The 17,504-nt window shown below is 41.3% G+C and overlaps 1 protein-coding gene across 1 annotated transcript; it reads left to right on the forward strand.

Annotated features, from left to right (window-relative positions):
* The first annotated feature begins 15,279 nt into the window (after positions 1 to 15,279).
* Positions 15,280 to 17,080, forward strand: LOC147433553 (uncharacterized). The gene is made up of 3 exons (XM_086490228.1): positions 15,280 to 15,478; positions 15,611 to 15,705; positions 15,780 to 17,080. Exons 1-3 carry the CDS (start codon positions 15,380 to 15,382, stop codon positions 16,777 to 16,779), a joined length of 1,194 nt encoding a protein of 397 aa, XP_086346354.1. The 5' UTR covers positions 15,280 to 15,379; the 3' UTR covers positions 16,780 to 17,080.
* The last annotated feature ends 424 nt before the right edge of the window (positions 17,081 to 17,504 follow it).

A 17,504-nucleotide genomic window follows, 5' to 3' on the forward strand; every position in this document is an offset into this window, starting at 1 on the left:
TTGACGAGATGATTTTTGGAAGGGCATAGCTACATGGTGTAGCTTGGAGGACTCTATGAAGCCCTCGTCTCCAAAGGCCACATCAAATTGCTAGATGAAGGCCAACACTTTGTCAATAGCACCAAAGGTTCCACCATAGGTGAGAAAAGAGATACTCTTTGCTTCCTCCTTGAACTTCTTTAGCTTTTGTGACCTTTGCCATGTAGGGTATGATTTGTGATGTCCTCGCCTCCTGTATTCTCTAGGAAAACAGCTATAGATTTCTTCGAAAGAGGAGGAAGGTGAAGAAGAAGGAGAAGAGGGTGACCTCTTTCTTGCCCTTTTCTTCCTTTGTTTCCTCTCTTCCCTTTTGGAGTGATGAGGAGAAGGATTGTGTGTTGATATTTTCCTCTTGGGAGGAGTAGCGATCGTCTAGACCGCCGTCTTCATGGAGCCACATCTTTAGAGGAACTTAAAGAGTCATTGCTTTCTTGCTCTTTGGATTCCTCCTCTTGTATGGGAGAGAGTCTTCTTTTGCGGTCTCTTCAAGAGGCCTCCTAAGATCTCTCTCCTCTTGGAGAGGAAGGGAAATTCCATAAGCGCGAAGTTGTCGAGTAACTTCGGCTTGCAAAGCAGGGTTGCCCATAGCTTGCTGCAACCTAGTACCAAGATAATTAACAAACATGGGGGCATCATCATTAGCACCTTCATGTGCAAAATCAAAGCTATCAATGTTCATTCTAATCTCTTGGTTATTGTCAGCCATGTTAACAAAATTTGTGTATGTACTTAGTGTATGCTTTGGCAATTCAAAACCTTAGTTGCCACTCCTCTTAGCCTTTGAAAATCGGCTCTTAAGTATCTACACCCACGACTCGAAGTGGTTAATTATAGAGAGTAGTGGAGTAGGTCTAACATAGCAGAGTTACCGAGGGCTAGCTCCTTTCGGACTTCTTATGGCTCAATAATGGTAAAGTCGTAGGCAAGTCTAAAAAGACTCCGTTATTAAGTCCAAAGCTCCCAAGGTGTGCACCATATCCCACATAGTGGGCTCAACAAAATCGATAATAGATCCCAGTTCCACTTACCCTAATATAATTAACAAAATCAACTATTTATAGGCAACTTAAGGACCTCTCTTCTTAAGCAAGAAAAGAGAAACCAAATGCTTTGATACCAATGTAATGGAATTGGCCTATTAACTTGAGTGTAGCAGAAATTAGAGAGAGTACTTTTGTGAAATTACGTTGTGAGCATAGCGGGTGAACATAATTGATGGTAACAACATAAACATAGCATTTAGTTAACTTGGCATGAACAATAATTTTGCAAGAGAGAGAATTTAGAGAACATGACAACATTTGAGGACTGGATTTATGTGGAGCCGGTCCCCCCTCCAATAGGCATTTGTATTATGATTTCTCCCATTAAGAGAGACTTGTTATAATACAATCGTTGTGTTCCTTGTGACCTAGGTGATGCAATGAAGGTGGAAAGCTTCATGCATCACGAGTATAACATAAACTTTGAGAAAAGCATTAACTATCCCAAGCCTCAGTCCCAAGACCTCAAACACCTTCGAAGGTGGAGAGAGCTAACAAGGAATGAGGGTAGGGAAGAGAAAGAAGAAACATTTCATAGGAGAAAGAATTAGTTACTCACTTATAGTCATTCTTCTTGCTAGCATACATAATAGCATAGTAATGAACATGGAGAAGATGGCAAGCTTAAGCATTGAAGCATGGCTCTTGGTTGGATTTGCATTCCATAGCCAAGAGTGTTGGTGTAGGCTCTCTCAACCTCTCTACTTGCTTGGAAAAGGAGAGGGAGCTCTTGCACTTTGCACTTCACAGTATGAGGGTCTGTGTGTGTGGGAGAGTATACCCCCCAAGCATGCCCCTAGCTTCCTTGGTCGACCCCCCTTGTAGCTCATGCTTGAAGCTCATTGGACCCCTCCATGCCTAGCCAATCACAAGCAGGAGGTAAATCAAGTAACAAGGGTAGCCTTGGGACAAGTGTCCCCCTTTCCCCTTTGAGAGAGAGGACTTGATAAATGTTAAAAAAATTAATTAAATCTTCTAAATTATCATTGGACCCCTTGGGTGGCCAACCAATAGGCTTCAGGCACACCATGAGGGCAACATGAGGAGGAACTTGACAAGTGTACCTTTTGCTTTCTTTGTACCAAGCATGTCTTGTGTGAGTGGTGTGTGTGTTCTCTCTCATCCCTCCTCTTGTAGGGCTCGCCCCCTCCTTGTAGGGATTAGTGTTGACTTTTGCACACCTCAAGCCACTCAACTTTGGACCCGGTTCCCACCACAAGCCCAATTGGCCCTTAAGCCCCTCAAGCTTGGGCGAAGTTCCTACCTCAAGAGCAACCCTAGCATCTCAAGCATGACAAGCACCTCAAGCATCTCAGTCATCAAACACCTCAAGAATCTCAGTCATCAAGCACCTTAGTCATCAAGCACATCAAGCACCTTAAGGTCTCACCTCAAGCTCAGCCCTAGCTTACTTAAGGTCAAAGGACTTTTACACTAACTATTGGAGGTCTTCAATGAAGCTAACCCTAAGGTCTTTATGCTCCATTGATTAGCCTTGCTCTTTGATAGACCATCTCTCATTTGGGCCCCTTTACTATTGGCCCCGTGTTGAGATAGATCTATAAGCACATGTCTATATCTTAATTCTTGGTTCCATTTATTCTCCCACATTAAATGACCAGTTTAATATGACAAAATCGTTTGGGTTGGTTAGGTATTAGATTTTATGATATTGGTATCAGAGCATTTGGTTTCTCTTTTCTTGCTTAAGAAGAGAGGTCTTTACATAGCCTAGTAATGGTTGATTTTGTTAATTATATTAGGGTAAGTGAGATTGGGATCTATTATCGGTTTTGTTGAGCCCACTTTGTGGGATATGGTGCACACCTCAGGAGCTTTGGTCTTAATAATGGGGTCTTTTTAGACTTGCCTACGGCTTTACCATTATTGAGCCATAAGAAGTTTGAAAGCTCTCCGAAAGGAGCTATCCCTCGGCAACTCTGCTATGTTAGACCCACCCCACTACTCTCTATAATTAACCAATTCGAGCTGTGGGTGTAGATACTTAAGTGCTTATTTTCAAAGGCTAAGAGGAGTAGCAACTAAGGTTTTGAATTGCCAAAGAATACACTAAGTAAACGCATAAGTATAATTAGCATGGCTGAAAATAACCAAGAGACTAGAATAAACATTGATAACTTTGCTTTTGCACATGAAGGTGCTAATGATGATGCCCTTATGTTTATCGATTATCTTGTTACTAGGTTGCATCAAGCTATGGGAAACCCTACTTTTCAAGCCAAAGTTACTCAACAACTTCGTGCTTAAGGGATCTAACTTCCTCTCCAACAGGAGAGAGAGCTTAGGAGGCCTCTTGATGAGACCCCTAAAGAAGATTCTCTCCCATCTGAGAGGAGAAATCCAAAGAACAAGAAAATAATGAATCCCTAAGTTCCTCTAAAGATGTGGCTCCATGAAAACGATCCGCCAACTGCTCCCATGAGGAAACGGTCAACACACAATCCTTCTCCTCGTCACTCCGAAAGGGAAGAGAGGAAACAAAGGAAGAAAAGGTCAAGAAAGAGGTCACCCTCTTCTCCTTCTTCTTCACCTTCCTCCTCTCCCGACAAAAGCTATGGCTATTCTCCTAGAGAATACAGGAGGGGAGGACATCGCAAATCATACCCTGCATGGCGAAGGTCACAAAAGCTAAAGAAGTTCAAGGAGGGAGCAAAGAGTATCTCTTTTCTCACCTATGATGGCACCTTTGGTGCCAACGACAAAGTATTGACCTTCATCCAGCAATTTGATGCGGACTTTGGAGACGACGACTTCACGGAGTCCTCCAAGCTACACCATGTAGCTATGCACTTCCAAAAATCGGCTTGTCAATGGTGGGGTAGTCTTTGTGGCAACGATGAAGCCCCAAAGACATGGAAACTCTACGAGTTTCCATCATGAAGTAATTCCTTGCAAGCAACCCAAAGGACAAAGTACTTACCAAATGGCGCATGAGTCTATACACAAATATGTGGACAAGTTTTGGGATTTACATCTCAAGGCTATTGTCTTCCAAAAGATAGACTTTGTCGAGTAAGAGCAACAATTTTCTGCGGGATTACATGAAGAAATGGTTGAGTATGTCAACTCCCAACGGCTTGGCTCTATGACCGAAGTAATCCACCACACCATGGTTGCTTCTCGCATCAATTTCCAACAAGGGGCTAGACGGAATGTCAAGACCATGGAAAACAAAGACAAAAGTGATGCAAAGGGAAAAACCAATGCTCAAAATTCTTTCCAAAGCAATAACAATAACAACAACAATCAGTCCAAGAAGAAGGGAGTTTACAAAAGTAAAAACAAACTCTCTCATGAAGAGCTTGAAGCTTTTCGCAAGGACCATAAGTGTTTTAAGTATGGGGAGCAAGGACATGGCTATCGTTCTTGCCCCAAGAGAAATGCCTGCAGTGAGACTCCTAGAGCTTCCACCATCGAAGCTCCAAAAGAGGATGCTCAATGCAAAGGATCACCTCTCTCCGATTCTTGGGGAAAGGTAAGGGAACATGATGCCTTCATCTTGTTTGAACCTGGCTCTACTCACAACTTTATATCAATGGAGTTGGCCACCAAGTTGGGCATTCAATCTTTTGAGATGGGAGATACTGTAACTACTGACACAGCTTTCAAGGGACAACAAGCCTCCGTTACTCCCTCGATTTGGAAGTTGAGACTTCATGTCCAAAGCTATGTCAACAAAGAAAACTTTTTCATCTCTCCTCTCCAACATGAGGATGCTATCCTAGAGGCACCATGATTCAACCGCATGGCTGCCAACATGAAGTTCCTTGAAAGGAGAATCTACTTCACCTATAGGGAAAAGGGCATGTATATAGATGCTAATGAGTCTGGTTGTACCATACCACTTGTAAATTCACCAGCTTTTGATAAGTCAATGAAAAGCTCGATTTCTGCATACATGATTTTTCTTAAAGAATCCACTAATGACACTAATGGTTTATCAAATGAAAATGGTAGGAATCAAGAAGAGTAAAACTTGTCTACTTTTCTAAATGGATTCCAAGTGTGTTCATCGATGATATCCCTATGGGCTTACCTCCAAAACGAGGGGATGATGACCATCAAATTGAGCTCCTACCAGGAAGCTCACCGCCTAACAAGCCTCCTTATCGAGTTTCCCAAGCTCAACAAGAGGAGATCATGAGGTAAGTACAAGAATTGGTAGAGAAGGGATGGTGAGGCCTAGCTCCTCTCCCTTTTGTTCCCCGGTCCTTTTAGTGCAAAAGAAAGATGGTACATTTCGTATGTGTGTGGACTATGGAGCACTAAACCATATCACTATAAAAAATAGATTTCCCGTGCATCAGGTAGAAAATCTGTTTGATAAGCTACAAGGCTCTACCTACTTCAGTAGGATTGACCTTAAAAGTGGCTATCATCAAATAAGGATAGTGGATGAAGATATCCTAAAGACAGCGTTTCAAACAACGTTTGGTCTTTATGAATATCTATCTAGTCATGCCTTTTGGCTTGACCAATGCACTTGCCACATTCAATCATTTGATGAAGAAAATATTTAGACCCTACCGCAAGTTAACTGGAGTGTTCTTTGATGATATCATCTTCTGCTCCAAGTCCTTGAAGGAACACAAGCAACATCTCCACGTGATTTTTCAAGCATTGAGGGAGAACAAGTTTTTTCTCAAACAAAAGAAAAGCAAATTTTTCCTTCAAGAGATTCAGTACTTAGGTCATATTATCTCTCAAGATAGTATCGGTATGGATCCATCGAAGTTAGAGGTAATAAAAGCATGGCCTAATCCAAGGAATCTACATGAGCTAAGAAGCTTTATTGGTATGTGTGCATACTATAGACACTTCATAGCAAAATTTTCTCAAATAACAGGACCACCATTACATGACTTAACAAAGAAGAACGTTAAGTATTCATGAACTACTAAGGAGTAAAAAGCTTTTGACAAGCTCAAAGAGAAGCTTACATCTCAACCAGTTCTCATGCTTCCGGATCTCTCAAAGCCATTTGAGGTCCAATGTGATGCTTGTGGTGATTGCCTTGGAGCAGTTTTGCTTCAAGAAGGGCATGCCATAGCATATGAGAGTCGAAGGCTGAATACGGATGAACAGATCTTGGGCATTTATGAGAAAGAGCTTTTAGTTGTTCTACATACCCTAGACACATGGAAGCACTATTTATTGAGGACTCCATTCATTTTACGAACAGACCACCAAAGTCTCAAGTATTTGATGACGCAAAAACCAAGCTTTTCGACAAACAAATGAGATGGGCAAATTTTCTTTTGCAATTTTGTTTTCATATTGCTCACATTGTTGGTAAGCACAATCAAGTGGCTGATGCACTTTCACGACGACCAAAAGTCAATGCGGTGTCTATAGCAACTCACAATGATCTATCTTCTATGATAGATGGCTATGCTACTGACCTAGACTGTAAAGATGTAATGTCAGCCCTTGCTTTGGGGAAGAAAGAGGAACCATTCACTTTGCAGGATGGTTATCTTCTCCATGGCAATAGGCTATGTGTTACCCACTCTCTTCGTGAGAAAGTGTATGAATCCCATGCTCCTCCCTATGCGGGACATAGAGGCATTGAACCTACTCTTTGAGGAGTAGAGACGTACTTCTATTGGCCTACAATGAAAGTGGACATACAAGAGTATGTTTCGAAATGTGTGGTATGCCAAAAGACTAAGTATGATAGAGGGAAGAAACTTGGATTACTCCAGCCATTGCTAATCCCTAATTCACCATGGGAGAGTATACCCATGGATTTTATCTTTGGATTACCCAAGTCTATCCATGGAAATACGGAAATATGGACAATAGTCGACAGGTTTAGCAAGCAAGCACACTTTATTCCTGTCAAAAAGATTATTAAGGCACACCAAATGGCAACCATCTTCATATCTCAGATTTTCAAACACCATGGATTACCAACATCCAACGTGTTAGATAGAGATCCTAGAATGACCAGTAATTTTTGGAAATTTCTCTTCGAAAATATAGGTACAAGATTGAATTTCTCTTCGGCCTATCACCCACAAACGGATGGCCAAAGTGAGATAACCAATCTTACAGTACTCGATCTACTAAAGACTTATGTTATATAAGTAGATCAACGCTCACAATGGGAGAAGTACTTACCCTTGTAGAGTATGCGTACAATAATATTGTCCTTACTAGTACGGGAAAAGCACCTTTTGAGATCATTGACGGAAGCCCTAAAAGTCCCTTGTTACTAAAGTAAATGGAAAGATCTTTGCTGCTGTGATGAGTATAGCCATGACCTACAAGAATCTTTTCAAAAGATTAAGGAGGCTATATCCATCTCTCAACAAAGGCAAAAAGCTACTGCTAACAAGCACAGAAGGACCTTAACGTTCAAAGAAAATAATTGGGTCTTACTTAAGTTTCCCAAGGCTCGATTGAGGCAAACGATGGGCAAAAGTCCTACGGGCCATCAAAAGTATTATGCTAAATTGGCAAAAAGATACTATGATCCTTTTCAAATCTTGAACCCAGTCAATGACATGGCTTATCAAATCAAGTTGCCCAACCATTGGCTCATACACAATGCTTTTCATGTGAGCCTACTTAAGCCCAACAAAGGAGAGCAACCAAGAGAACCAATTATTGAAGACCCTCCAAAAATCGAAGACCAAGAAGAGGTGCTACAACCCGAAGCTATCCTTCGGCATGAAGGCAAGGTACTACGGCATGATAAGATTATCCGAAGGTATCTTATTAAGTTCAAAAATTATCCTTTTGAAGATTCTAGATGGATGCAAAGAATATAGCTTAAGGAGTATGAACCTTGTCAATGCTTACAATGTTGCACTAAATGAACAATTTTTTTGTCTTATAAGACTAGTCCTCTTTTGTGCACAAATTTAAATAGTATGCATGCTTAGAATCATGTTTGTGATGACGACGTCACTCAAACACCAAGTAGAATTTGTCACTCTACTTTGGGAGTATGATATGGACTAAAGAGAAGACATGCTTGCGGCACCTACGCCTCCCAAGCACCAAATGGACTAGTCATCCATTCTGGAATGATGTCGCAGGGTGAAAAGGGATCCTCTACCCGCTAAGAAACGTAGACTAATGACTAAAAGTTTATCTCTTCTACCTCATAGTCGAGGACGACTATGATTTCAAGAGAGAGGTAATGTCATAAAATCTAATATCTAACCAACCCAAATGATTTTCTCATATTAAAATGATCATTTAATGTGGGAGAATAAACGGGAACAAGGTTAGAATATAGACATATGCTTATGGATCTGTCTCAACACGGGGCCAAGGTTAAAGGGGTCCAAATGTGAGATGGTATGTTAAAGAGCAATGCTACCTAATGGAGCTTAAAGACCTTAGGGTTAGCTTCATTAAAGATCTCCAAAAGTTAGTGTTAAAGAGTCCTTTGACCTTAGGCAAGCTAGGGCTGACCTTGAGGTGGGAACCCTGCCCAAGCATGAGGGGCTTGTCGGCTTGCTATCTAAAGTGTTGTGTTTGTGGGAACCTTGCCCAAAGCTTGAGGTGATTTTTATGCTCAAAATGACAAAGGTTCTTGAAGTGTTCAATCCAAATATAAACTCTCAAGAGGCATAAAATGTTTCCATGCTTGATTGACTAAGTGCTTGAAGTGTTCAATTCAAACCAAATGACTCAAGAAGCATAAAAGACACATGGCAAAGTTCTCCACATATGGCCCTCATGATGTGCTTGAATCCTACTGGATAGGCTTTAAAGGGGGTCCAATGAGAATTTAGATGCATAAAAATAAATAATTAAGTTCTTTCTCTCAAAGAGGAAAAAGAGGACACATGTCCCAAATTATATAATTAAATATTACGAGCGAGCGAGAGAGAGAGAGAGAGAGAGAGAGAGAGAGAGAGAGAGAGAGAGAGAGAGAGAGAGAGGTGTGAACCAAGCATGGGCCAGGCACACACACACACATATTCTCTCATTGTGTGGAGTGCAAAGTGCAAGAGCTCCATCTCCTTCTCCAAGCTTGTTGAGAAGTAGAGAGCCTACACCAACACTCTTGGCTATGGAATGCAAACCCAACCAAGAATCATGCTTCAATGCTTAAGCTTGCCATCTTCTTCATCTTCATTACTATGCTATTATGCTATGCTAAGCAAGAAGAGTGATGATAAGTGAGGAACTATTTCTTTCTCCTATGGATGATTCTTCTTACTCCTACCCTCATTCCCCGCTAGCTCTCTCCACCTTCGAAGGTGTTTGAGGCCTTGGGACTGAGGCTTGGGATAGTTAATGCTTTTTTCAAAGTTTACGTTATGATCGTGATGCATGAAGCTTTCCATCTTAATAGCATCACCACGGTCTCAAGGAACACAAAGATTGTATTGTAACAAGTCTCTCTTGATGGGAGAATCTATAATACAAACGCCTTTTGGAGGGGGGACCGGGGCTCCAAGTAAATCGGGTCCTCAACTATTGTCATGTTCTCTAATACTCTCTCTCTTGCAAAAGTATTGTTCATGCCAAGTTAATTAAGTACTATGTTTATGTTGCTACCATCAATTAAGTTCACTCCCTATGTTCTCAAAGTAATCTCACAAAAATTCTCACTCTAATTGTCTTAATTCCGCTATTCTCAAAGTTCATAGGCCATTTCCATTACAGAAGATAGATCATTGTGAGTTGCTATAGACACTACATTTACTCTTTGTCGTCGTGATAGTGCATCGACCACTTGATTGTGCTTGCCAGCAAGAGCAATATGAAAATTAAATTACGAAAGAAAATTTTCCCACCTCATTTATTTGTCGAAAAGCTTGGTTTGCATCATAAAGTACTTAAGACTTTGGTCATCCATTTGTAGGATGAATGGAGTCCCCAAAAGATAATGCTTCCATGTGTCAATGGCATGTAGAATAGCTAGTAGCTCCTTTTTGTATATGTCCAACACTCGCTCATCGGAGTTGAGTCTTTGACTCTCTTATGCTATGGTATGCCCTTCTTGAAGCAAGACTGCTCCAAGGCAATCTCATCAAGCATCACATTGGACCTCAAATGGTTTTGAGAGATCCGGTAGGGTAAGCACATGTTGAGAGGTAAGCTTTTCTTTAAGCTTCTCAAAAGCATTTTGCTCTTTTGCAATCCATGTATACTTAACATTCTTCTTTGCTAAGTCATGTAATGGTCCTACTATTTGTGAATTTTTTTCTAAGAAGCATCTATAGTATGCACACATACCAATATTACCTTTATTACTTCTAACTTTTATTACCTCTAACTTTGTTGGATCCATATGGATACCATCTATCTTGAGAGATAATGTGACCTAAGTATTGAATCTCTTGAAGGAAAAATTCACTCTTCTTTTGATTAATAAAAATTTTATTCTCCCTCAAAGATTGAAAGATTATGTGGAGATGTTGCTTATGCTCCTCGAGAGAATTGGAGTAGATGATGGTATTATCAAAGAATACTCCAATGAACTTGGTCCTGTGAGTCTTTTTTTTTTTTCCATTAAGCGGTTGAATGTGGCCACCGGAGCATTCGTCAAGCCAAAAGGCATGACAATATATTCATAAAGACCAAATGTTGTACAAAAAGCGATCTTTACAATATCGTCCTTATTTGATGGTAGCCACTTTTAAGGTCAATCCTATTGAAGTAGGTAGAGCCTTGTAGCTTATCAAATAGATCTTCTACCCGCAGTATGAGAAATTTGCTCTTGGTAGTAATCTTGTTTAGTGCCCTATAATCAACACACATGTGGTATGTGCCATCTTTCTTTTGCACTAAAAGTACTAGGGAACAAAAGGGAGAGGAGCTAGGCCTCACCATCCTCTTATCCACCAGTTCATGCTCTTGCCTCATAATATCCTCTTGTTGAGCTTGGGAAACTCTATAAGGAGGCTTATTAGGTGGTGAGCTCCCACGTAGAAGCTCTATTCAATGATCATCATCCCCTCGTTTTGGAGGTAACTCTCCAAGGATGTCGTCAATAAAAACTTCTTGGAATCTATTTAGGAAATTAGACAATTCTAATCCTCTTGATTCCTACCATTTCCATTGGATAAAACATTAGGATCAAACACACTTATCAAAAGCAAGTGTGTTTACAAGAGGTATAGTACGACTCGACTCATTAGCATCTATGTACATGTTCTTTTCCCCGTATTTGAAATAAGTTATCCTTTCACATAACTTCATATTGGCAACCATGCGATTGAACCATGGTGCCCCTAGGATAACATCCTCATGTTGGAGAGGGGAGATGCAAAATTCCTATTTGTCGACGTAGCTTTGGACATGAAGCCTCAATTTTCCAATCAAGGAGTAACGGAGGCTTGTTGTCCCTTGAAAGCTCCATCGACAATCACAATATCTCCCATCTCGAAAGCTTGTATGCCCAACTTAGTGTCCAACTTCGTTGATATGAAGTTGTGAGTAGAGCCATGGTCAAAAAGGATAAAGGCATCATGCTCCCTCACCTTTTCCCAGCATAGGAAAGGGATGATCCTTTGTAATGAGTATCCTCTTTTGGAGCTTCGTGGAGAGAGTTTATTTTTACTTTGTAAACTCCTTTCTCCTTGGTCTTATTGTTGTTGTTGTTGCTAGAATTGCCTTGGGAAGAATTTTGAGCATTGTTATTCCCTCTAGGTTCATTTTGGTCTCTAGTTCCCATGGGCTTAAAATTCCTCGTAGCCCCTTGTTGGAACTTGATTTGTGAAGCGACCATATATGGTGAATCACTTTAGTGATGGTCCTCATAATATTTTTTCTTTTGTTCAGCAAAGTCTATCTTTTGGTAGAATGAAGCTTTGAGATGTAAATCCCAAAACTTGTCCACATACTTGTGGATAGACTCATTGGGAGACAACTTCAAACTTCGCCATCCGATAGGCACTTTGTCTTTGGCATGGCTTGCAAGAAACTGCTTCATTATGGAAACTTATAGAGTTTTCCATGTCTTTGGAGCTTCGCCATTACCTCTTTGACTAGTCCACCATTGTCAGGCAGTCTTTTGAAAATGCATAGCTACATGACATAGCTTAGAGGAATTTGTGAAGCCCTCATCTCCAAAGGCCGCATCAAATTGTCGGATGAAAGCCAAAACTTTGTTTGTAGCACCAAAGGTGCCATCATAGGTGAGAAAAGAGATGCTCTTTCCTCTCTCCTTGAACTTCTTAAGCTTGTAGGACCTTTTCCAAGCAGCATAGGATTTGAGATGTCCTCCCCTCTTGTAATCTCTAGGGGAAAAACCGCTACTTTCATCAGAAGAGGAGGAAGATGATGAAGATGGAGAAGAGGGTGACCTCTTTCTCGTCTTTTTCTTCTTTTGATTCCTCTCTTTCTTTTCAGAATGACGAGGAGAAGGACTATATGACGATCTTTTCCTTTTAGGAGGAGTTGGGCGTCATCGAGACCGCCGTCTTCATAGAGCCACATCTTTCAAAAAACTTGGAGATTCACTTCTTTCTCTTTTATTGGATTTGTCCTCTTCTCTCACTGAAGAGAGTCTTCTTTTGGAAGTCTCAATAAGAGGCCTCCTAAGATCTCTCTCTTCTTGGAGAGCTTGGAGAATCCCATGTGCACGAAGTTGTTGGGAAACTTCGGCTTGTAAAGCGAGGTTGGTCATGGCTTGCAACCTAGTGACAAGATAGTTCACAAACACGGTGGCATCATTAGTAACACGTTCATGTCAAAAATCAAAGTTATCAATATTCATTCTACTCTCTTTATTATTGTCAGCCATGCTAACTAAATTTACATATATGCTACTTTGTGCTTTGGCAACCTCAAAACTTTAGTTGCTACTCTTCTTAACTTTTGAAAATTAGCTCTCAAACAGCCACACCCATGGTTTAGAGACTGTTGATTGCAAAGAGTAGTGGAGAGGGTCTAACAAAATAATGGTTGAGCCAACGGTAAGCCCCCGAAAGACTCCATTATCAAGTCTATAATTCCCAACGGTGTACCTCGAACTTAGTTCATTCCAACCGGAATAATAAATCCTTGCCCCACTTATCCTCTTGCAATGAACAACTCCAACCTTTCATGGACAACTTAAGGACCTCTCTTCTTAAGCAAGAAAAGAGAAACCATTAGCTATGAGACCAATGTAATGGAATATGGCTACCAACATTGATTGTAGTGGAATTAAAGTAACAATAGTGAGCATTTCCTTAAGAGGATTCTTAATAAACATAAGGAGAGCACTTGTTTGAAGGTAGCAAAATAAACATTATGCCTGGTTAGCTTGGCATGAACAATACTTGCAAAAGAGAGAGAGAATTAGAGATTGACAACAGTTGAGGATCAGATGTACTTGGAGCCCTGTCCCCCCTCCAACAAGCTTTTATATTATAGATTCTCCCTTGAAGAGAGACATGGTACAATACATGCTTTGTGTTCATTGAGACCTTGTTGATGCCATTAATATGGTAAGTTTTATGCACGAATATTATGCCCGAAACTAACTTGCAAAACATTAACTTGTCCCCGGCCTCAATCCCAAGACCTCAAACACCTTCAAAGGTGGAGAGAGCTAGTAGGGAGTGAGGGAAGGGAAGAGGAAGAAGAAGTATCATATGAGAAAGAAGTACTTTCCTAACCATAGATTACTCTTGGAGATTAGCTTAGCATAGTAATATAGATGGAAAAGAAGATGAGCATGCCATTAAAGCTTGACTTTTGGTTGGATTTTCATTCCATAGCTAAGAGGTTTTGGTGTAGGCTCTCTACTTCTCAAGCTTGGAGAAGGAAATGGAGTTCTTGCTCAACACATGAGGGATTGTGAGAGTGTGTGGGAGAATGTGCCACAAAGGAGATCCCTAGCATGCCTTGGTCAACCGCTCTCTCTCCTAGCACTAGCTTGCATCCCATTGGCTCATGCCAAGGTTGGCCAATTATAAGCTATGGTCAAATCAAGAAATGGAGGTAGCATTTGGACAAGTTTCCTTCTTTCCCCCTTTGAGAGAGAGAGAGAGAGAGAGAGAGAGAGAGAGAGAGAGAGTGAGAGAGAGAGCTAAAATAATTATTTATATGCATCTAAATTCTCATTGGACCTCCCTAAAGGCCATCCAATAGGATTCAGGCACACCATGAGGGCGACATGGCTAGGGGATTGACATGTGTCCTTAATGCCTTTTGAGTTTTGGGCTTGCCTTGAGTGTGTGTGTGTGTGTGTGTGTGTGTGTAACTTACCGGTTCACCCCCTCCTTTGTACGGATCATCTTTGACTTAAACACCACAAGCACCTTGGTCATCAAGCATGACAATCACCTCAAGCACCTTAGTCATCAAGCACGACAAGCACCTCAAGCACCTGAGTCATTAAGCATGACATGCACCTCAAGCACTTTAGTCATTAAGCACGACATGCACCTCAAGCACTTTAGTCAGCTCAAGCACCTCAAGCACCTGAGTCATTAAGCACGACATGCACCTCAAGCACTTTAGCCAGCTCAAGCACCTTAGTCAGCTCAAGCACAATAAGGACCTCAAGCACATGCCTAGCTTGCCTAAGGTCTAGAGTACCTAAAGGTCCTAAGTCTAAGGACTTGTAACACTGAACTTTGGAGGTCTTTAATGAAGCTAACCCTAAGGTCTTTTAAGGTCCATTACCTGTTCATTGCTCTTTGGTAGACCATCTCCCTTTTGGACCCTTCATGAGATGTAACCTTCTCTCCCTTTGGTTCTTTGATGAGATAGGTCTAAAAGCATATCTCTATATGCTACTCTTGTTCTCATTCATTTTCTCACATTAAATGACCAGTTCAATATGAGAAAATCATTTGGGATAGGTAGATATTAGATTTTATGATAGACGACAACAAAGCTCCTCTTAACAATCTCGCTGGTACATATCTTTAAAAAAATTGCATTCAAAAGCTTGATTTCAAGATTATCTTTTAGAGCCAAGGCAACGCCTTTACAATCAAATGACCGTTGCCACAAAGAAGGTGTTTTCAATGTTCAAAATTACAAAACTTGTTTCGATTTATGTTTTGGATTGACTACATGTCTTTATGTCCCTTGAGACAACTCTTCCCAAAGTAAGCAGCCACCCTCTGGCTAATGACAACCATGTGACAATAATTAGGGCTAATATCAATTAGGTATTCGTATACTAACATCAAGTAGATATTAGTATTAGTTCCTCTCTCACCATGTGACGGTAATTAGGGCTAATGTCAATTAGATATTTGTGGACTTGCATTTCGATCAAAGTTGCTCGATAAAACCCTCACCAGAGCGGCCGGGATGTTGAATCGACGGTCCTCTGTGTGTGGGCTTGTGGAGTGGAGTTTGTCATGAGGGCAGTGTCTGCAGGTCGCGTCTTGTCTGGTGAGCTTTTGTGGTGGGAGCTGTTGGTCGACGCTTCGGAATGCTGTGCTAGTCGTTTGAAGAAGGTAATGGGTTTGAGTCCTGACCGGTTTTCGATAGGGTTTTGATGTTCTTGACACAGACTGCGCGTATTACATCTGTTTGTGCGTGCGCGCGCGCTGGCTTTGGTAACATTTCTTCAGTGCCTCATTTTACAGAGCTTTTGGGGATCGGGAACAGGCGCAATGAAGAACATTGCAGTGCAACGTAGACAGGCTCAGGCAGTCTGTCTCCTAGATAGTACCATGTGGAGGTAATCAGAATTGCTATTTGCATTTGGCATGGTCTATAATTTGTCCAGTATGGTTTCTCAAATTTGTTTTGCAGCATGGGCAAGGAAGCATATGCTGCCCTTGTCCTAAACATGAAGAAGCTGTTATTGGAGGCTAGATGTACCTACGGACCTGTTTCTGCTAGCACAGGGGAATGCTGCAGCACCTTTTCTGATTTTTTTTCAAGAGGCGTTGCAGGGAGAAGTCAAATTTCGTCACCTTTTCACAAGTTGATGTCCTTGGATGCCTTACCTAGTGATGGGTTTTCTGCAATGAAACTCCTTAAGAAAATGCAGCAGAGCTGTGGTACAACCTTCTGCAGTGTCTCTTCCCATGGTTTGCCAGAGAAGAACAGGAACGTTTATGACAAGGTTTACACAGATATCTACCAGGGGCCTGGAACTGACGCCTATCAAGCACAGGCAGACCAAGGATCAAAGTCAAACGGTAAGCATTTTGTAAACAGGGCCTGCCTTTCTGGATCTCGCAGTTGCCTGAAGGAAATTCATAGGAACAGGCATGCACTGCCTGTTTCTTTATCTGGAAGAGCATTCTCAACATCTACTGAGAAGCAGTTTGATGATGAAATTGGAGATTCGCAGAGCTCAGGTTCAGGTCAGCAGCATACTTTATTTGGAGGCCAGCAGAGTTCACCTGGAGACCAACAGAGCTCATTAGGAGGCCAACAGAGTTCACTTGAGGTTCCGGAATCTAAGCCTGCTGGCGGACCCTCATGGCCTAATCCTGATAATGCTGCCAGCTATGTGCTCATGTCAAACATATATGCAGATGGTGATAGGTGGGATGAAGTGAAGCGGATTAATGAAATGCGATTAAAAGCACGGGCATGGAAAAAGCCAGGAAAGGCTTATATAGAGATTCAGGCAAAGGTGCATGAGTTTATTGTGGGTGATCGAACTCATCAAGACAGTATCAACATATATGAGAAGCTAAGAAAGATCAAAAGACACATGGGCCACATAGGCTATGTGCCTTACGTGGACTTGGTTTTGGAGAATAGGAGCTATCATGACCCGTATTCCAAACCACGGTGAGGCTTCATTTCTACAACCTATCTATGGTAAGGCTTGAGTATCTGCATGCCCATCATTTGAAGCTGGTGTTAGGTGTGGACACTATGTATTGCAAGTGGTTGTTGACAAGGTACATAATTCTATGGGGACTTAACATGAGTTGTGTTCACCAGCCTACTAGATTTTACTTTTGATTAGGCAACTGTAACTTGGAGTACAATTGCTGATAAGGGGCTGAAGAGTTTGTGGTTTTGTTCCTGTCTTCAGTCTGCCTCTCTATGGCCGCGGCTGCTTTTAATGTTGATGTATTATTGAGGCAAAAGTTTTCTAGCGGCTCTCAAAGAACACTTGTGCTCATGGTATCTTCAAAAAACACTCACTGTTTTAGTTTCTTGACTTTGCTCACAAGTTTCCTTCCAACGAAATAGGGCTTCTAGAAGTTTATGCTGTTGTGGAAAATTTTCAGTACATCTTGTAGTTTTTCAGAAAGTAGGTTTTTTAGAGGTCCACCCTTGCAAGGCAGTTAGTTACCTGCCGTACCAAAAGATGAGGCTAGATTATGCATGGCCATATTTTGAACCAGTCTGTTCATGTGGGTAAGGTGTGTGTTGAATTTTCGTAGTCCTTAGCATGTATGCAGCACTGAGGTTGCTCAGTCCCTGCCTTCATGTTGGAATTTTTTTGCTGGTGGCAGATGTAGGCTTAGTACTTCCATGTTGTAGCCCTTACCAATAGCTACAAGTTCT

Source organism: Adiantum capillus-veneris, chromosome 19, assembly GCF_014529385.1.
Source record: "Adiantum capillus-veneris isolate H3 chromosome 19, ASM1452938v2, whole genome shotgun sequence".
NCBI lineage: Eukaryota > Viridiplantae > Streptophyta > Polypodiopsida > Polypodiales > Pteridaceae > Adiantum > Adiantum capillus-veneris.

Excerpts from the sequence above, each read along its gene's own strand:
- LOC147433553 (XM_086490228.1), top strand. The coding sequence starts at position 15,380 with ATGAGGGCAGTGTCTGCAGGTCGCGTCTTGTCTGGTGAGCTTTTGTGG. Across the intron at positions 15,479-15,610 it reads GTGCTAGTCGTTTGAAGAAG|AGCTTTTGGGGATCGGGAAC; the intron begins GTAATGGGTTTG and ends CTCATTTTACAG. Across the intron at positions 15,706-15,779 it reads CTAGATAGTACCATGTGGAG|CATGGGCAAGGAAGCATATG; the intron begins GTAATCAGAATT and ends TTTGTTTTGCAG.